The sequence below is a fragment of the Nannobrachium achirus genome (assembly GCF_963921795.1).
Source record: "Nannobrachium achirus genome assembly, chromosome: 9".
In the NCBI taxonomy this organism is placed as follows: domain Eukaryota; kingdom Metazoa; phylum Chordata; class Actinopteri; order Myctophiformes; family Myctophidae; genus Nannobrachium; species Nannobrachium achirus.
Window position 1 is genome coordinate 45,715,481 of NC_137818.1, and position 21,313 is coordinate 45,736,793.

Below are 21,313 nucleotides of genomic sequence, written 5' to 3' on the forward strand. Positions count from 1 at the left end.
GGGCCCATAACTACAGTCTAATAAAAAACCATATAGGGTGGAAACCAAACCTCTTGTTCTATTACCATCACAGATAAACTCATGGAAGGGGTGCAATCTAAGGGGAGCTTGCCATGGGACCCCATAGGTCCTCATGGACGTTCTCAGTTGGAAGTAGAAAAAAAGGGTATTTCCAGGCAGATTGAAGATGTCACACAAATCTCGAAAAGGTCGTAAACCATTTCTATCAAATAAGTCCCCTAATGTACGAATCCCCTTAGCCCTCCACCTTGGAAAGCGAATGGGGCGATCCTCTATTAAAAGTCTTTGATTATTGAACACTGGGGAAAATAAGTTCCATTTACAATCAATCTTACACATCTTTTCAGCTGCCCTCCATACTGCCACTAAATGAGAAATGATAGGTCCAAAGCGAACTTTGCATTGATGTGTAGTTATGTTTGAATAGATAAGATCTCTCAATTCAACAGGCTGCACTAAACTCTCCTCAAGCTCTCTCCAAGAAACCTTATTTGCTGGGTTAAACCAATTTAAAAGGGGGCGGAGCGTGAAGGCCCAATAATAAAATTTAAAGTTGGGCAATGAAAGGCCGCCATCATCTCTAGCACGTTGTAATAGAGAAAGTTTAAGACGAGGGCGTTTCCCTTTCCACACAAACTTAGATATCGAAGAGTGAAGCTTATTCCAGTATTGCGGCGGTGGTGGCAAAGGGAGCATAGAGCTTACAAAGTTAACCCTAGGAAGAACATTCATCTTTATGATTGAAACTCGAGCTTGGAGAGAGTTGGGCAAAGATGACCATCTATCTAAATCAAGACAAATCTTATTTAGAGTGTCACCATAGTTGTTCTTAACAATAGCCTGAAGAGAAGGGAAAATATCTATGCCAAGATATTTGAATTGGCTTACTACTGGGATTATGGACGGCAGGATAGCAGATCTCATCTGATCATTTAGAGGTAGAAGGGCTGACTTCGTCCAATTAATTTTGTAGCCGGAAATGGAACTGAACTGATCAAAAATTTGAAGGACGTGAGTAATTGACTGTGGTGCATTCTCAATGAACAGTAGAATATCATCAGCATATAGGGAAATGCGATGCTGTGTGTTGTTAATCGAAACAGGAGTAATATCTGCAGACTGACGCACTGTCTGAGCCAAGGGTTCGAGTGAAAGTGCGAAAAGGAGAGGACTAAGGGGACAACCCTGCCTTGAAGATCTGCCAATCGTGAATAGCGGCGAACAGATCTTACCGGTTAGGACCATCGCTGACGGATTAGAATAAAGTACTTTAACAAAATGTATGAATGAAGCACCAAATCCCATTTTATCTAGTACAGCCCACAGGTAAGACCATTCCAGACGATCAAATGCCTTCAACGCATCGAGCGACAACACTGCGGCGGGGGTCCTCAGCTCCTTAGCCCTATCGATGATATGCAATAGTCGTCTAGCATTATCAGAGGCTAGTCTAGTTCCTATGAAACCTGTCTGATCACAGTGTACTAAGGTGGTCATAAAACCCTGCAAGCGACGCGCAAGCACCTTAGCAAAAACTTTTAGATCAGAATTCAAAAGTGAAAGCGGTCTATAGCTTGCGCAATCTGTGGGATCCTTGTTCTTCTTCAACAATAATGATATAATAGCTACATTCACATCCCTGGAGAAAGAGCCACTTTCAATTGCATATCGAAACATGTCTAGCATCAGCTGACCTAGATCTTCCCAAAAGATGGCATAAAGTTCAGGGGGTATCCCATCCAAACCAGGCGACTTGCCCCTACGCATTGCGAGCACAGCTTCCTGTAATTCCGCCAGATGGAGCGGTCTATCTAAGGCTTCCGCATCCGCCTCGCTAAGGGTTGGTAACTGTATGTTGGATAAAAAATCATTGCATACTGCATCATCGTGAATGACCTCGGAGGTGTAGAGCTCATCATAAAAAGCACGAAACGTGGCATTGACCTCTTTGGGTTCTGTAACCATGGCTCCCGTTGTTGATTTGACACTAACAATATCAGCAAAATGCTCATTGGATCTAAGACGTAAAGCCAGTAAGTGACTGGGTCTTGCACTATTAAAATAGTAGTTTTGCCTTGTGCGTTTCATTTGAAATTCTGAGCGGCGCTTGAGAATGGAGTTAATTTCTTTCTTAACTAGCTCCCTCTGGGTTGCTGTACTAACATCAAAGTTATTTTGGAGAGAATTATCCAAAGTAGAAAACCGAGATTCCAATTCCACCAGTTTGGCTGACCTTAATTTTCTCTGAGTGGACGCATAGAGGGTTGTATTACTCCTGATAAAGCCTTTAATTGCATCCCAAAGAATTCTGGGATCCTCAACTGAGCCTGTATTGATATTTATAAATTCGCGCAAACCAGTTTGAAACTGAGCTACAAATGCTGCATCGCGCAGCAGTGTGGTGTTAAACCGCCATCTAGGAGCTCTATCTATAACCTGTTTCAGTGAAGCAACACACAGCACCGCCTTGTGATCCGAGAGTGACATTGGGAGCAACTCTACCTTGGCAATTTTATGAAACAAGCTAACAGGGGCAAAAACGTAATCGATCCTAGAGAATGAAGCATGCCTACCCGACAGAAAAGAAAAATCTCTAACCGTTGGGTTCATTAAACGCCAGATGTCGAGTAAGCCAGTTGAGTTTGCCCAAGCACGTAGTTCTGCAGACGCTAGTGCTTGTTCTCTGCTTTCTACCCCAGTGGATCTATCTAGGTTATGTTGCCATGTTGCATTGAAGTCAGCACCAACAATGATTTTGAAATCCGTCAGTTCCAATAAGGTTTTAGTTAGTAATTTGTAAAACTCTTTGTCTAAAACATTTGGAGCATACACAGAGACTAGTGCTAGCATTTTACCCTCCAAGCGGATTTTAGCAACAGCTATCCTCCCGTCACTGTCAGACCAATCACCCAAAAAATCCAACCTAAGGTTACGTCTAGCCAATATGGCTACTCCCTTGGTTTTGGAAGAAGCAGCTGAAAAGGCTAAAACACGATAATGTTTATTAGCCAATCGGTTGGAATGCTCTTTTAAAAGATGAGACTCCTGTATAAATGCAAAGTCAATTGATTTAGATCGCAAAACCCCCAAAATGCTGGTTCGCTTATGCGGTATATTCGCTCCCCTTACATTGAAACTTAGAAATTTATATTCTGTCATAATTGTGGTTCAAACCATACGCACAGCAAGCACAGTAGAACATTTTAGAATTTCCTAGTTGGTCCCTCACAACAAACCTTCCCAACAGAAAAACAAAACAACCCCAAAAGGAACAGAAAGGAAAAAGCAACATCAAACGAACATAAAAAAACACATAACATTGAAGCTTGAGGGGGAAAACCCCATTAGCATCAGAGTGCACAAAAACAGTTCCCCACCCCATCTCATTTTTATTTTTTTATTGTTTTCTCTTTAAAAAATATATAGTTTATAAAGCTTGGCGAGATAGGAAGTCATAAGAATGAGTTGTCAATGCCCCTGGTGGATGAATTTGTTAATGCTCTATACCAGGGGTTCTCAAAGCTTTTTAGGCTGTGACCCACAAAATAAACATATTTGAACTGGGGACCCCCACCCTGACAAGCACTTGGAATTGTAGGTATTAATGTGACTGCTTAATGTGACTGCTCACAACGCCTCGCAACGCGAGGCGTTGTGAGCATGTAGATCGGCTATTTTCACAATGTTTGCCTCTTGCTTACTTAATATTTGACAGTTTGGCCAGTCCTGTCGAATATTCGACTATTCGAATACTTTGAGGTCGAATAATTCGAATACTAAAAATCACTATTCGTGAATGCCCTAATACCTGCCTTTTTATAAATGATCAAATGCTCTACTTACATTTTTAAGAGTGTTTCAGCTTCTAAACGTCTGTCTAATATCCTCTCAGGCAGGAGAATGCTCGCTTCCCTAGCATCCTGGCTCGCTTGGAGGAGGACCCCATCTGCCAAAGACTTCCTCTCGCTTCCTTCCTAATCCTTCCTTTCCAGCGGATAACGCGGCTAAAAATGCTGGTGGAGGTAAAGCAGTGAACTTTGATGACAGAATTCATGCTTGGTTTCAATTATGTGAGCCATCATTAGGTTATTCTTCCTGGCCAAGTATTTTGCAGCTCTAAGCTCAGCCCAATCTCTTTTAATAGCATTACTTGGCAGTGATGTTTTCTTTGTGGCATGTCTTCAAGAGATTTCTACTTTGCCTTGTAGAATATCTTAAAGAGGACAACACCAGGATCGCGAGATGAGGACACTGCAACTAAAGCCTTCAATGAGCTGAAAAAGGTAGTGATTGACTATAGTGAATAACGGGTGTATTGCAACACAACTTTGTTACTTTGTTATTACTTGACAGTAATAACTATGTTGGACTATGTCTCCACAGATCATAATGGAATGTAATTTCAGTGTGCAGTCTATGAAAAGAATGGAGGAGCTTATTCACCTCAACAAGAAAATTAATTTTGAGGGGAAGGTACTTTTTTGCACTTTGCTATATCTGTGTGACTTACCTTTCCTATCCATTGTAGCTATTAGCTAATATCAACTCCACAAGGCAGCTTACTGTACACTGCAATCTTCCCCCTTCCAGATATTTCCTCTGATCTCTCAGTCCCGCTGGCTGGTGAAGCATGGTGAACTACTGGAAGTGGACACACAGATGATGAGCATTTCTGGGTCAAAGCTCAAGTTCCCCACAAAGCCTGTGTACCTTCACCTGTTCAATGACTGTCTTCTGCTGTCCAGAAGGAAGGAGTAAGTTTAGATCCTAAAAGACACAGTCCACAGTCTGGTTTCACAAGTCATACCATGCAGTGAAGGAAATAATACCTTGAAAAATATACTTACTAACCCATGATTAACGGATCAGCATTGATTATGTACATTATCTCACAGCTTTTACATAAACATAGACCATTTGACTGTCTTTAGATGTTTACATTTTATCCAATTTTATTAAAACATTACAGCATTTAAAAGAGAAATAAACATTCGATAAACCAAAACCTCCCTATAAAGGAATCATTTGAATTTGGTTTATAAGTAAATACAAAAATCCAAAGACTATTTTCAGCTACACGTTGCAAATTAATCCGTGCTTTAAAGTGCATAATAACGTACATGACGACATAGAATAATGGTGCAGTGAAATGTAATCTGTTGGATCACGTCTTAAGCAATTTTCTACGCAAAGCGGTACACAGTATCTCTACAGTCATGTCATCAAAATGCATCTGTCCCATCTAGCACCACCATCTGGCTGATTTTTGAAAAACACATTTTTGGACACTGCTCCTACAGATTTTTCCCTAAAATCACTCAAAGCGGTACACAGTATCTCTAAAGTCATGTCATCAACATGGATCTGTCCCATTTACCAGATTCCCTCCTAATTGGCTACCATTGCCTTCTAAAGTTTGTGTATGCGACCTGACGGTCGTTTATCTCCCGATTTTGGGAGTGTTACTGGTTCTTATATCTCTGCTTTGCAAAATAATTTCAAATATACTGTGAGTCGTAGTCAATGGGATAAACCTGCCAGAACACCAGTATGGTCCTTTAACTACCATATGTCAAATGTAACACACAAACTACTGTAGCTACTGTGTGTGTGTAGTGTCACATGGATCCCAGAATGATGTGTTCCTCTGGTGTTTCTGTGCAGCACGTGGAAGTTCATGGTGTTTGTCCATGCCAAGATTGGAGAGTTGAAAGTGAAGGACCTCAGTCAGAAGCTCCAGGGCATTTCAGGTTTCATCTTCCACCTCCAACTGTGTGAGGGCCAGCAGCTCAAGCACCAGATCTTACTCAAAGCCCAGACTGAGTGAGTATTACTATTACAACAAGTTTATAACAGTGGTTTTCAACCTTTTTTACATGTCAAGATCCATTATTCATTCAGCATTTGAGCCACAGACAACCATTTGATGAGATTTAGCCTCTCAGACCCAAAACCTAGAATATGTTGTTATCGTTGGATAAAGATTTGCCACAATTCCATGCTGTATTGATGTTGGTACAATAGGAGAGATAACTGGAAAACATGATCAAAATAACAACTCTTCAGCATTACTGTAATTGTATAGACTTATTGTAAATTAAGTAATGCAGATGTTTTTAACAATAATTTAACTCTCTAGAGCGTAATTCTTTTTACTCATTTTAATCTCTCAAGAGTTAAAACAATTTTTTAAGAGGTGGTGCCATAGTTTTGTATGTGTCTATGGAGTTAAAATTACTCTAATAGACCCACAGGTGTGATTATAATGTGCAGATTTGTCTTCTCTGAGTATTATTGGTTACTTTCTGAAAGCTGAAAGACTGAGTCAAAAGGCCCAGTCGAGAAACACAGATTAAATGACATCATAAAATTAGACCCCTTTTTACCATACACCCAACACAGTGGGTGCGGTTAATGTCAGCTGGGTCACCTCACCAACCCACCTGACAACCAGGCATACTTAATGAACAGGGATGTGGCCACATAAAAACCCAATTTCAACACTTTCTGTACACTTTTTGAAAAAGTCTTTGTCCTAGTATAATCATAATACCTGATCATCATGTTTATTAAGGGGGGAAAAAATCATGGCACCCCATCTTTAAAGATCTATAAGGGTCCATTTGGTTACCAACTCTGCGTCATATAGCTGGGGACCACCTGGAATCCCTTCGAGGACCACTGGTTTATAACCTCCCCACGCTTTATAGAGCCTCGATGAGTAAAGTCCTGAACAATCCAGAGGGCTCCTCTATAAACCATTTTCATTACTGTTCCGATTGGACATTTGAGCCTTTGCTTAAACCGTTTGTGTGTTGTTGTTTTTTTTGTTGTTTTTTTACACTGTCAAGGAGTGCAAAGCAGAGGTGGATCACAGCAATGTTTCCATCTGATTCAGACATTGAGCAGGCCAGTGAGAATGAAGGTGAGTACTATGGGTTTGGTTTACGTGGGACTATAGCGATGTTGAACTTTGGTAGAATCTTTGGTCATAATTGGTTACCTGGGAAGAATATTTTGGCCAAATATTGTTGATCATCTTAATCTGTTGTTTCTTTGTGCTGTATAATGTAAAGGAGCCAGTAGGAGTTACATTTACCCTCATTGCATGGGTCTTAAAATCACACCAGGACATAAAAGAATATCAACAAGACTAAGCATCATTTCAGAAAAGTTGCCTATTTAAAGTGCTTAACGTGCATGTTTTAGGCATATTAAGAGGTGCCGAATCCAGGTGTTGTACAGGTATGTCCAGCAAAAGAAATAGTGATACTGCCTCAAAATGGACAGTTTTAAAGATGGTGGCCACCACTATGCTGAGAGATATTAAAACATCTTTTTGACTAAACAATGTAGAAACGTGATTATTATTTGGTGCTTTTTAGGTCTCCTTGTCTCTCCACTGTATCTCCACTGAGGAGACCATCTTTCCCATACACCTGATGGCCCAGCTCAGTCTCAAAGTCTTGAGCTTTTCAAAACCATATACTTTCTTTCTTTCTTTCTTTCTTTCTTTCTTCAAATTTTTGCACTGGACATACAACAGATTTGGATTCAGCGCCCCTTCATACATGTACAGTAACATGTATGTCATAAATTAACACGATTTGCCTTCAGGGTTAAGATTTTTGGAAATCTGTTAATATGTCCAATTACTTGTTTTGGGGAAAGTGGCTATATTCTTGTTATATTACCACCATATTGTCACCAGTTATTCGAGTACTGCCGCTGCTTGCCAGTAGGCAAAATAGGTGAAAAGGGACACTTTTTAATATGTTGGAAGAATCAGCTTTGTTTATTTTCTTTTATGTGCTAATAGTGGGATTTTTGTACGTATTTCGCTATGATAAAAAGATTGACGATATTTGGACTTATGTCGCCTTTTTTCTTTCATTGTTAGATCTATCCCAAGTTCAGTGCATCAAGAGCTATAAGGCACAAGAGCATGATGAGTTAACGTTGGAGAAGGCAGATATTCTTCAAGCCAAAACTATTACCAGTGACGGTAAGCCTCTTGACACCAATTTATCTATTCGCAAATGCTTCAGTTCTAACATTTGAAAATGAATAATATATTTCATAAACAACTGAAAGTAAATCAGCAACAATAAAAGACTTTCTGAATGGTGAAATTGAAAATAAAACAGACAGAGGTACTGTGTTTGGTTTTGTAAGTGTTGCTGTATTTTCCCAGGCTGGGTGGAAGGCATCCGACTGTCCGACGGGGAACGGGGCTGGTTCCCCAAAACCTATGTGGAGGAGATCACAAGTCGCAGTGCACGCCTCCGCAACCTCCGAGAAAATATACGCATCAAGTGTGTCACACAGAAACTGGAGGTGGAACACTGAAATCCACCGTTAGCGCACCATGTGATGTGGGCATAATGACAAGTATACACAGTGGTGGAAAAAGTACTTAAAAGTATCAATACTGCATTATAGAAATACTCTGTTAGGTCACGGTCACACCAAAGTATGGTTTCCAGCTGATACGCAGATTCTGCCAATGTATTTCAATGGGAATGGAGCGATTCATTAGAAATACTCAAGTAAAGTACAAACAACTCAAAAGTGTACTTAAGTACAGTACTTACAGCAAATGTTACTTTACACCACTGAGTATACAATTAAGGTACTACTTTAAAGCTTCTGCATTGATGTTTTATCTTTAAATGTATGTGGGTCCTAAATATATGCAGCTGCTAGAACATGCCAAAATTGCAACTTCCTTTTGCATGCTGGCGGTGAATGCATTCAATGCTCTTTGAAATGACTAAGCACATTATTCTCAAAGCTTTGGCTCTGTATCCATTCGTGTCCATCTCGAAAAGGATTCTATACGGTACATTATAGGGATTAAGTTCAGTGATTTTTAGACCTACAGTATATATCATTTTGAAGCCTAAAATTGCTAAACCCTTTAAGAGTATCTTGGCAAGATGAGTTGTATTAACTTTTCAAAACTTTCCTAGACCCAACACTTACAGTACATTTAAAACGTATACACTGAGCACTGACTTGCAGTTAAGCCTACATCTTTTCCCATCAAATGAGATTGGATCTATACTTTCGGGGACTTGCAGTTTAAGCGAACCGCTCTCGCCACTCCATAGAGGCTGAAGGTCAATAACATAATGTAAGTGTACTGTATGTTATCAGTCAACCACTATTACTGACATTAAGATGTAAACCAATCCAGTGGCACATGAAATGTTTATAAATCGACTTTTGTTACACCAACCATGATGGTAGTTCTAATTTAAATGATTGCTGTTTTATGATTGCGGTATTTATGCTCCTATAGCTGGTTATTCTCTATGGAGATGCTGATGTAAATTTACTTTCTGTACTAGATGTACGTAGTAGCTACATGTATAAAAAAAAATAGTATATGGTTCATTTACGTTTATGATAATTTATATGAGCAGAATTTGACATTCCATAATGCTGAATTTGGCAGTGAAAGATAGCAATATCAAATAGTATGATACACTGGATGTTTACTGGATTTCAGCACACCACTGTAGATGTTTGATTCTTAAAATAAATGCAAATACTTCTCCTTTTATTGTTGTTTCACGTTTTAATCAATCACATACATTTTATTTTTAAAAACTCTTCTCTCTTGTTTATTGATAATGAAAAAAAAGTTGTTGCTGTATTATATCCATTAAAAAGAAATCAGAGATCACGGTAGACATGAAAATGTGCAATGTGACCATTTTGTCTTCTTAGGCTGTCTTCCGCAATAATAGTAGGTTATTGGCATCTGCAATACAGATGCCGATACAATGCAATGTTCAATTCCACGTGAAACTTGTTCTCTGCAACTACTTAAAGCGTGAAATTGCCCTTACGGACCCTACAGGCTGGCATTTTTAAACAATGACTCAGGTCTCACAATGGCGATGATTGTGTTCTGTCCTCACAGTATACCGCTATAAGTGCATTTCATTAGCCTGGCTCCCAGAGCGAGCATAAACCTAAGTAACTCTGGGTACATGACTGAAAAAGAACCCCTTGCCTGAGATTTCATTAGAATACAGTATATTGTTGTTGGTCTCATGCAGTAGTAGAAACTAATGTACACTATCTACATATTTGTGTTTTATAATTTAATGATACAGGAGAGCAATTAATCGATGAGTCAGCTCCATCCATTGGTGTGGCCAGAGGTTATCATTGGTTCCTGAGATTCCTTTCTATTCCTGTGGCGCTTTGGCATGATTGGAGGAGCGATGTGATTCACTGGGACGTGGCTGTTTCTGTCAGGCTGTGGATCACATAGGCAGACCCATTAAATACATTTGCATTCTTTAATGTAACTTTCATATCGCCAAAGAGTCTACATTTATGGAATTGAGAAAAGGAAGGACTTGATCTGCAATGGGGCATTTATGTTTTTAAATTAGCTGGCCAGATTCAAATGACCTGAAACCGTTCCTCAAGTAAAAACATGAATATCACTCAAATCGGAGTGATGTAGCAAGCAACTGAAACAAAGTCTGTTTTTCTCATACTTTGCTCAGGGTAAAGAAGATGCTATGTCATGTCAGTTGCTATTTGCATAGCATATCCGTAGCTGAGTGTTTAGTGAAGCTGCCTGGGGAGCCAGAGCCCCTGGTTGTCCCAGGTACGACTCCCAGCCAGGCCAGCTATGTGTTGATGTGTCCCTGAGCAAGACTCTTAAACCCTAATTGTTTCCTGAGCGCCACATATGGCTGCTCACTGCTCCTAGTTGTTATACTGTAGGATGGGTAAAATGCAGAGGACAATTTTCACGTGTGTGCAAATGTACTGTGACAAAAAACATCCCAAGGCATGGGGCCTATATTTCTACAGTTTATTTTATTTAAATTTCCAAGCTGACATGTACTGTACGACAGTAACTGACGAAAGAGCCGTAGGTTGTAAATACCTGTTGTAGATGAAAGATCCAGTTCTGGTAGTCCTCTGGACTGTTGCAGGAGACTTGCAGGGACTCCATCAGGTCACCTAATGGAGAAAGGTACATACTGCTTCACTGTACTGGATAGTTCATTTCGCTGTCATCAAGTTATAAAAGTAAAGTCCTCAGTGTTAATTAAACTTCAAGAGAGTTTGCACATTTTTCCCCCCTAAATTTATATCCCACGATTTTTGTAACCCATTTTCACCCATTGCCAATTCCCAAGCTGTAATCCTGGGCGCTATTCTCCCTCTGCCAAACTGGGGAGAGTCCCGAACTGAGCTCATGCTTCCTTCAGTACATGAGGAGTGAGCAGGCATCACCAGCAGGAATCAAACCCAGTACCTAGCTGTGAGGCGACAGCCACCGTGACCTACATTTGTTTTGTACATTCTTAAAGTTGAATTAACACTCTGGATTTTAGATTGGCTGAGAGGCCCTGGTTTCTGTACTAGAATAATGTACCTCTCAGTTCAAATTGGAGCCGTCCGGTAACTGAGGACCTCTCCACGGCTTTGATGCTTTTCCTGGGTAACCTACCCTATTGCAGTTGACAAGAGATAAGAACATTTAATCCAGATGGTTCACTGAAGCACATGTAACATGCACCACTTCCTGAATTCGTACCATAAGTTTCCCCCGATTCAAATGCGTTGCTTAACAAGAGACAGGATTACATTTAGATCATATTCAGCCTCATTTCCTTGAGCAGATGGGTGTTATGGGTGGGTACGCGTGAGCAACGACAATGTGTAATATGTCATGTGTCAAAAGAACAACCGCAGTGTAATAATAACAGGTGGATAGGTCAGAGTGTTCAGAGGTATTATCATGGAGTTTTCCCATAGTGTCGTTTTACGCTACCTCATATCTCACATTCAGGCGCTTGTTGTCGACTGACAGCAGAAGGACATCTTGAGGGAAGAGGATCATGACTCTTTCCTGGATTCCCTGCAACAAAGCCGCCAGTGTCACAACGACTGAGTTAGCGGTCATAACACACACCGTATATTACAAATAGAAGGCACCTTGGCATTGGGACAGAGGTGTGGACTCCAGTCACATGTACTGGACTCCAGTCAGACATCACTTGAGCAATTGATTTGACAGCTTGCAAAGACACTGCAGCTTGCAAAGACACCTCAGACTTGAACTGTATGATATACAAGACATGTTTTGAGAATTTGATTTTTGTTTTGTTTAAACAGATTTGTTTTACCAATGGATTCCCAGATTGGTTGAGTCACATGATGCAAGCTGATTGTCTGTTTATCAGTCTGTGTATAATATACATGAATGACTGAATGAATGAATGACTGACTGACTGACTGACTGACTGACTGACTGACTGACTGACTGACTGACTGACTGACTGACTGACTGACTGACTGACTGAATGAATGAATGAATGAATGCCTTGGTCCCACCTCTGCATTTTGAAATGTTCTCAAATATTCTTTCTTCATCAAGGACTTTACCACATCCCAAAAGCTGTGTTTGCCTCTTTAATGACCCAAAATTCAGTATAATGTAAGCCTGAGCATTTCCAATTCAATTCAACATGACTTTACCATAATATAAACCACTGGTTCCCAAACACTGGGTCGGGACCCATTTGTGGGTCATTGACACATTTTCACGGGTCCCTTCATTTTTGGTTTCCTACATTTTGTTTTTAATTATTTTAACCTTTTTCTAAAAACATTCCTCAAAACGTTTTTTCATGAATTAAAAAAAATGCAATGATTTTTTTTAAGGTGATTTCATTAATAATTAAATGAAAAATCGAAGAAATTACATAAATTAGAAAACAAATGTTTTTACGAAGTAGTGAAAATAGCCGATCAATCTTTGTAGATCTGCTATTTTCACTAGTGTGGCTTCCGGGCAAACGTCTAATTTCTCTCTTGAGCTAAAAGGTTTGGGAACCACTGATAAACCATCCAGTAGGTAATCTCTTGTGGTAAGTTCCTGGAAAACATAATGCAGTATTTTAGTATTAATACCTCCTGGTGGAGCTCATTTACCTGTCTTTGTGTATTAATGATGTGCACAAGGGATACATATCCTGGCTGACCCATGTGCTGGATAGGAGAACCTTCCCACTGCCATATTGGAGCCTTTTGTAGGTACGTTTTCAGCTCCTCTCTTTTCCAGTGCTCGTCACAGGGTAACTGCGGCAGAAACATGAGGAGTTGACCATATCAATGTAGAACGATTACGTTTGTTTCCATGTTTTATTCGGGCAATTAATATACTGTTATTTACTACAGTGGTTCTCAACCTGTGGGTCGGGACCCCCAGGGGGGTCGCCAAATTATTTTGGGGGGGTCCCCAGATAATTAACTCAATGTGCAACATTGTTTTCTTACTCAACAGTAAACAAACAAGCTTAACGTTTAAGTGAGTAGATGCACATTTCTAAAGTGACAATTTAAGGACTTTTTAATACCTCTAAAATGCAAATTAAACATCGGCCAAATTGTCAAATGTTAGAGGCAGAAATTGTGAAAATAGCCGATCTATGCTCAAAACGCCTTGTTGTGAGCATGTAGATCTGCTATTTTCACAATAGAACCATGTTATACAAAATGTAATGCCTCAACTCTTAGGGTGGGGGGGGGGGGGGGTCCTAGTTAAAATACGATTATTTTGGGGGTCACAGCCTGAAAAGGTTGAGAACCACTGGAGTATATCAATATAGAAAGATTACTTTTGTTTGCATGTTTAATTCGGGCAATTAATATAGTGTTATTTACTAGATATGAAAGTGCACTGTGGGAGGGACTGAGGGGCTGTTCCGTTGACTTGTATCTTCTGTATTCGAGGTACTCCATCCATGTCCTCAGCTCTGTAGCACTGGCACAAATAAACACCTTGGAATCCATCATTGGACCTGAAATAGTGAGAAAATTGTAGAAATCAAGCTCTGCATTTTACAATGTTGCCATTTTCCTCTGTTTTCTTTTTTTTAGGGTATTTTACTGCAGTAGTTCTCAAAGTCTCAAAGTGGGGTATGGCAAGCAATGTTGCATCAAAATCAGCTTCACCCTATATATATATAGTACATCGGCTATTTGAAAATAGCCAATCCGATCTGCAAGCTCACAAAAAAATCTGCTATTTTCAAAGAATCTTGAAAATCGCTGATTTTTTAAAAATATTTTTGAAACAATACAAATCTTTTTTTTTGTGTCCGTGGCAAAAAACATTGGTCCTTGACATGAAAAAGTTCTGAGAATCAATATTTTACTGTTTGCTTATTTTTTTATCTCGAACATCTATATCTGGCTTTGTCCGGGCTCTGAAGCATGGCCTACATCTGGCCTACATCTTGGCACAAAGCGCTCAAAGTTTGTTGTACTCCCAGGGTCACATTGGCCAAGTTTCGCAGGGCGCTTAATGAAATAGCACCGCTCACTCCACACTAGGTGTGATTTTTCCTGTGACTCACCACTGATCTCAAACATATGTGATGGATGTAGCGTGTCAGGGAGGGACACTGCTTGTATGGACAGTCCTGAAAGAGGCAGGATGCCCTGAGGAGACAAGACAAGCACAAAGTATACACAGGGGCGTCAATTGGGTATGGCAGGGGTATACAGCTGCCATACCCTGGGTCCAGGGTGGAAAATAAAAGTTACTTTTAAATATAAATCCATGAATGTCTCTTTGTCTATCTGTGCTGGTTATTATGTTGTTAAATTACAGTAAAATAACTACGGCACAAATGCAAAATGTTACAAAATGGTCACTTTAACATGTCTTGCATGCGCGCGTGCAAGACACCAGTCATGTTGCCATACCTTAGCTTTTTCTGAACTGACGCCACTGAGTATACATTTACTCAAGTACTTTTACTTTACTTGAGTGTCCATTTTTCCATACTTTATACTTCTACTCCATTAGATATCGGAGGCAAATGTACATTTTGAGCACAAAACCACAATGCATGGAATGCATTGTGAGTTTAGATCCCTATTTTGACCAATTTTGGAAAGATTTTAATTGAAAAGGGATATTGATGCCAATACTTTTGTACTTTTACTCAAGTCAAATTTTGAATACAATGCTTTTACCAGAGTAGTTCTACCTGCCATAGATATGTTGCACTGGAAATCCCCAACAACAATAAAACGTCAACATCAATGGAAGGCCCACTTCCAATTAGATCAAGTGACAGATACCAACCAGGCTATGTTGTTTGCACTTTGTAACATTGTTAAGAAAGGTGATATATAAATAAAGATGTGTATTATTATTATTATTATTGTTGTTGTTGCTGTTGTTGTTGTTCAGCCTTTGGGTCGGGACCCCCAAATTATTTTGGGGGGTCCCCAGACCCTAACCCTAACCCTAGCTTAATGTGAAACATTGTTTTCTCTCTCAACAGTAAACAAACCAACACAAAGTTTAAGAGTATAGACAGAGGGTATCTGCACATTTCTGTAAATTTAAGGATTTGTGTTAATACCTCTAAAATGACAAATAGACAAATTGTCAAATATTAGAGGGAGTAATTGTGAAAATAGCCGAACTACATGCGAGGCATTGTGAGCATGTAGATCGGCTATTTTCACAATAGAACTGAGTAAATGTAATGCCTCAACTCTTAGTGCTCTCAGGGGGCGGCGGGGGTCGCGACCTGAAAAGGTTGAGAACCCCTGTTGTAGAGTAGACTAAATGGAACTGGAACTCAAATTGATGCTGCTAAATGGGTTCTCTCTCCTGATTGTTTCTGTTCTGTGTTTATGATAGAGCTGGAGAGATGGGAAGACCCCTGTTACTGAACAAATAGCAATGATTACTACAGTATCAGAATATTGAGCTTTAACTTTAACGATAAACATTTAGTTTAAAAACAAACAAACACCAAACCACCTTTAAGGGTATCAGTTGCACTGAAGACACAGTTATGTGCTATGGTTTATGAGTGTTACCTGTAAAGGTCATTCTATACATGTCATACTGTAGATACAGTACTGTAAAGTCTTTGGCAGCACAATGGGTCTTTTATCTTCCTGAAATACCCCCAACAGCAGATTCAGCCATGGAATTTATCTTTTGTTGTGGCTATTCCATTCATTTCCAGGTTCCCTTTTGTTTAGCATATACACGTGTATAATTCTTGTTGTTGTCTTGCCTAAAGAAATATTCCCAGGCTAAATATTTAAATGTAACAAAGAAATCTACACACAAGGGTTCACTTAGGTCTGTTTAACAGCAAGACCTACATAAATAGCAGAAATAGTGGATCTAGCCAAGCTATATTTGAATAAAACCTCCTTGAATAGTACCTCATAAATAAAGTCATGGTGACAGTGGTCCAGAGACAGCAGCAACAAGTGGAAAGAGAACAAGACCAGGAAGTGTTCTCTTGTTTCCTGTGGGAACAAATGGAGATATACTGTATATCACGTGGCCCATCGCTTCACTGTTAAAAAGCCTATAATCAGAACAACTTCACACTTTTGTGCGTGACGTGCATGAAACGAATGTGCTAGCCATGTCTGACAACCAGACTTCACACCTATACGTAATGTCTCAGAAATGCCGAAGGTTCTGCTGCTGTACATTATTAAAGTGTATACTTATATGTGAGTGTTGATGCCATCATTTGCTATTATGTGCCTTTTGAGTTGGCATACTCTGAAGACATTTGAGTTGAGCACACAAGTATCTTGTTTATTATTACCAGTGGAGGACAGTAATAAAGTATACTTTACTTGAGCATTTTTGGACACTCCAAAGACAAATATTGTTCTTAATTTGACATTCTTATCTAGGAATGGCAAATGTACATTATCTGAGTTCTGAGAACAACTTTATGATGACATACATCTACCATTAATTATATATGGTTTAATTTAGAATTCACCTGCCGATAACATTGCACTGCAACATTGCTACCTGTAGGTAAAAGTGTCCAGCCTGCTTGTGATTGGCTAGTTGGTTGTCAGGCAACCTCTGACAACCAGTAAAAGGCTAATTGTAGCCTACCTGTTCAACAGTGTCATTGCTTTGGTGAGATCTGAACATTTCCCTGACTTACGTGCATACAGTAAACAGAAATCATTTTCAAAGTCACCTGAATAAAAAGACCTTCAAAGGTCTCCCATAGAGAAGAATCTTAAGCACAAACATAATCATTTTGGAAAGATACACAAAATAATCAACCACCAATAATTTTATAAAATAATCGATTAGTAGACTAAGCCTAATCAATCCCTATTTTGGGCATGTCATTATATTGCCAAAATATTTCAAATACTTTGCACGATAGTATAAAATGTCACTAAAGAGGTTAATCAATTCGAGATATGTAATTTTTATAACCACATTTTAAAACACACCACGCTTCTCGATTATTCAATTAATGAAAAAGTAATTGAGAGAATAATCGCTACACATCAATGGATAGCTATAGAGCCCAACCTGTGTATAGGTGTTAAAGACAGACACCAAGGAGGAGTGGATGATCTCTCCATACATGTGTGCAGGCTGGCCCTCCCAGCCCTGTAGAGACTGCTGTGAGTAGATCCTGTGATACAACTCACTTTTGCTTCTGCCCCACAGCACCATCTAGAGGGAGAAAGAGAGAGAGAGTAGTGGTGCAATAGTATGGACTATGAAAAATAATCAATAATCAATCATTTAATCCATCAGTATAGCAAGTGTCTTTCAACCACCTGTAAACAGATATTAGACTGAGTTTCATCTATGACTTAGATAAATAACTATTTGCTATTGGCACAGGTCTGAAGATACCGGTAGCTGTGTATTAGAGTTAATTTTAGTAGCAGTGATTATTTTGTGCAAGGGCACATTTATTGTACAGAAATGCCTGATTTGTACTTTGTTATACAACAGAGTGTAAAGAAGCACACTTCATGAAATCCTAAACTTCTGCTTACAACCTGCTATAATACTGTCTAGAATTATGACACAGAGAAGACAGGATTAGTATTAGGGAGGAACTTGAATTGTCCGTCCAATTCATCCGAGCAGATAAAATACTTCCTCTTTGATTGCCATAAAAGGTTATTGGCAGATTTTTTATCTAGTTGCAGCAGTGACAGACACGCACGCACGCACGCACGCACGCACGCACGCACGCACGCACACACACACACACACACACACACACACACACACACACACACACACACACACACTATTACCATTACAGTTGAAATCAATCCAACAACCCTGACATTCATTCCCATTTTCCCAAGTACTGTGGAATAACTGTTTTCCTTTGGCTACTATGTTATTCCTTCCCTAAGCCTATTTTGGGTTGGAAACATTCGTACAGCAAATGAAGAATGCAATGTCTCTCACCTGTGTCATGGAAATTCCTGTGGTGTGTGTATTTAGAACATGACTCGTCTCAACACAAATAACAGCTTAGAGTGGAAAATGTTGATGCTGAAGTCGGTCTGTCACAGTCAGTGCAACTGCTTGCCACACTCTGATATTAATGTGTTGCTCAAATTGATGGAGCAACCAACTGTGGTTTTCCTCAAATTGGTTGGTTCATGAGCACGTGGTGAAACGTCTACTTATATTATGTCTTAAGTATCAAAATTACACACAGATACTTTTCACACACACAGACTTTTGTCTAATATCTCTTTTGTCTAATATCTTTTGTCTAATATCTCTCTATTTGTCTCTCTCTCTGTCTGTCTCGCACACAAGCGCGCACACACGCACACACTAGGGCATTCACGAATAGTGATTTTTAGTATTCGAATTATTCGACCTCAAAGTATTCGAATAGTCGAATATTCGACAGGACTGGCCAAACTGTCAAATATTAAGTAAGCAAGAGGCAAACATTGTGCACACAAAATAGCCGATCTACAAAATAGCCGATCTACATGCTTGTAACGCAAGGCGTTGTGAGCATCTGCTATTTTCACAATAGTTATCTGCGGAACCGAGTCACATTAAATGTAATACCTACAATTGCTGTCAGTGCTTGTCAGGGTGGGGGTCCCCAGTTCAAATATGTTTATTTTGGGGGTCACGGCCCAAAAAGGGGCATTGACAACTCATTCTTATGACTTATGACTCTTTTTTTAAAGAGAAAACAATAATAAATAAAAATAAGCGAATATTCAACTTCGGTGAACAACGTTGAATAGTGACTTTGATATTAGAATATTTGGTGAATGCCCTAGCACACACACACTCACGCACGCACACACACATACACGCACTCAATTCCACTGACCTCTTGAACTCTTTTAGGCGACGGCAGTGGCTCAGGAGGCATAGCGGCCGTCTCTGGACCAAAGGCTCCCCGGTTCGATCCCCGGCCCCTCCTGGCTTCGGGTCGAGGTGTCCCAGAGCAAGGCACTGAACCCCTGTCTGCATCCCCTGGGGCTGCACGTTGCTCCTGATAGGTTAGAGAAGTACTGTCATCTCCCCATGGACAGTGGTGGACAAAGTACTCGAACTTTTTACTAATAAGTAAAAGTTTCAATAACGCAATGAAATACTCTGTTAGAAGTCCGGAATTCAAAATGTACTTGAGTAAAAGTATCAAAGTATTGGGATCAAGATGTACAAAAGTAGAAAGCACTCATTATGCAGAATGTTCCATTTCAGAAGTTTTCAAATGTATAGAAATATATGAAATAGCAAGCTCACAATGCTCACAGCACTGTGAGCTTGTACAGTATATATGCTATTTCTTAATAGCTAAAGCATAAAATAATGGTTAAAATGGTTCAAATCGAGAGAGGTCTTAATGGGTCAATAACCTTTTTTTTACCCATATTTATATTTATTTTGATTTTTTTATTAAAGATGTCTTACTGAGGGGTGTTGAGGTGGTGGTTGATGGTCTCCATTCCTCACTGACAACTGCAACCTGGATTCACTAAGCTTCCATACCCTGAACAATTCAAGCACTTATTATTAAGCTTCCATACACTGAACCATTCAAGCACTTATTATTATTTGCATGTACAATTTGCAATTAAGCTATTTAGCACAGTGGTTCTCAACCTTTTCAGGCTGTGACCCCCCAAATAATCATATTTTAACTGGAGACCCCCCACCCTGACGAGCACTAAGACTTGACTCGCGTTGCGAGGCCTTGTGAGGTTGTAGATCAGCTATTTTCAAAATTTCAACCTCTAATACTTGACAATTTGGCCAATGTTTAATTTGTCATTTTAGAGGTGTTAAAAAGTCCTTAAATTGTCACTTTAGAAATGTGCAGATACCCTCAATACACTTAAACTTTATGTTGGTTTGTTTACTGTTGAGTGAGAAAACAATGTTTTACATTAAGCTAATCATCTGAGGACCCCCCAAAATAATGTGGGGACCCCCCTGGGGGTCCCGACCCACAGGTTGAGAACCACTGATTTAGCAGACGCTCTTATCCAGAGCGATTTACAGTAAGCAAGGACAACACATGGTAATTGAATGCATAGAAATAGTAATCTAGGATCATAAGTAAACCAAGAAGCTATCATCAGTCTAACAGTGGAATATCCAAAAAACTAAATCAATAGTACATTGAAACTATACACACTAGGATGCCAGGTATATCTATATATAACATGCTAAATTAAATTACATTTTGCCTTATTATTATATTATTGGACATAATGTCTAGAGCAGAGTTGTCTAGCCTATACTGTATGCATTTCTACCGTGTGTCTTTTCAAAAGAAGATCCATTGGACAACCAGTCCATGTGCCAAACCCGTAAAAAGTTGTATTGTGGTTGATAATCCTCTTTTATTTTTCTTTGTTACACCAACACTGTTCTTGTGGAGGAGTTTTGTACTTATATGATAACAAGTATTTATATAAAAATAACTTTTTACATTCTGGGATGTAGACTGTTTGGAAAAGATCGAAAAACGAAGCTACTTGATTGTTTGATTGATTAGTTGATTGATCGAGCATTTGATTGATTGATTGATTGATTGATTGATTGATTGATTGATTGATTGATTGATTGGCATCTTTATTGACAAAATGCATAAACTTAGTATCTATACTATAGTATATATCAGTCAAAAGAATAAAACACAATAAAGCTTCACAGCTAGTTTCCATTGTGGTCCTTTATCATCATAACTACTCATCTTTCTGTTTCCTTGCCTTTTATGTTGACCATATTGTTTATAGTGTAAGATTTTAATTGTAAATGTTAATTACCATATTACTTGGCTTGCAGTATAGTTACCAAAAATTGTGACCCCCCTAGCTGATGCCAGACAATATAGTGACAGCCAGACATAATCAGATTAATGTGTGTCAGTGTATCGCCTGCTGACCTGCACCATCTGACCTTTTTTTGCACACACACAGATCT

The 21,313-nt window shown here is 39.3% G+C and overlaps 2 protein-coding genes across 2 annotated transcripts in view; one reads left to right on the forward strand and one right to left on the reverse strand.

Moving 5' to 3' along the window:
- Nucleotides 1-8,458, forward strand: part of arhgef19 (Rho guanine nucleotide exchange factor (GEF) 19) — a 34,871-nt gene extending 26,413 nt beyond the window's left edge. Inside the window, exons 9-16 of the mRNA XM_080733440.1 lie at nucleotides 3,914-4,043; nucleotides 4,230-4,304; nucleotides 4,405-4,494; nucleotides 4,612-4,775; nucleotides 5,686-5,844; nucleotides 6,873-6,946; nucleotides 7,922-8,026; nucleotides 8,216-8,458. Coding sequence (XP_080589566.1) covers nucleotides 3,914-4,043; nucleotides 4,230-4,304; nucleotides 4,405-4,494; nucleotides 4,612-4,775; nucleotides 5,686-5,844; nucleotides 6,873-6,946; nucleotides 7,922-8,026; nucleotides 8,216-8,370 — 952 coding nt within the window. The 3' untranslated portion in view covers nucleotides 8,371-8,458. The remainder of the gene's footprint in view (nucleotides 1-3,913; nucleotides 4,044-4,229; nucleotides 4,305-4,404; nucleotides 4,495-4,611; nucleotides 4,776-5,685; nucleotides 5,845-6,872; nucleotides 6,947-7,921; nucleotides 8,027-8,215) is intronic.
- Nucleotides 8,459-10,168: 1,710 nt separating this feature from the next.
- On the reverse strand, nucleotides 10,169-19,830 carry LOC308290905 (putative pleckstrin homology domain-containing family N member 1; the record flags this gene model as incomplete). Its single annotated transcript, XM_080732818.1, has 11 exons — nucleotides 10,169-10,294; nucleotides 10,940-11,016; nucleotides 11,435-11,510; nucleotides 11,834-11,920; nucleotides 12,997-13,143; nucleotides 13,729-13,865; nucleotides 14,424-14,508; nucleotides 16,267-16,353; nucleotides 17,405-17,551; nucleotides 19,209-19,440; nucleotides 19,796-19,830. The coding sequence occupies 11 exons, from the start codon at nucleotides 19,828-19,830 to the stop codon at nucleotides 10,169-10,171; spliced, it is 1,236 nt and encodes a 411-aa protein (XP_080588944.1).
- Nucleotides 19,831-21,313: the final 1,483 nt, after the last annotated feature.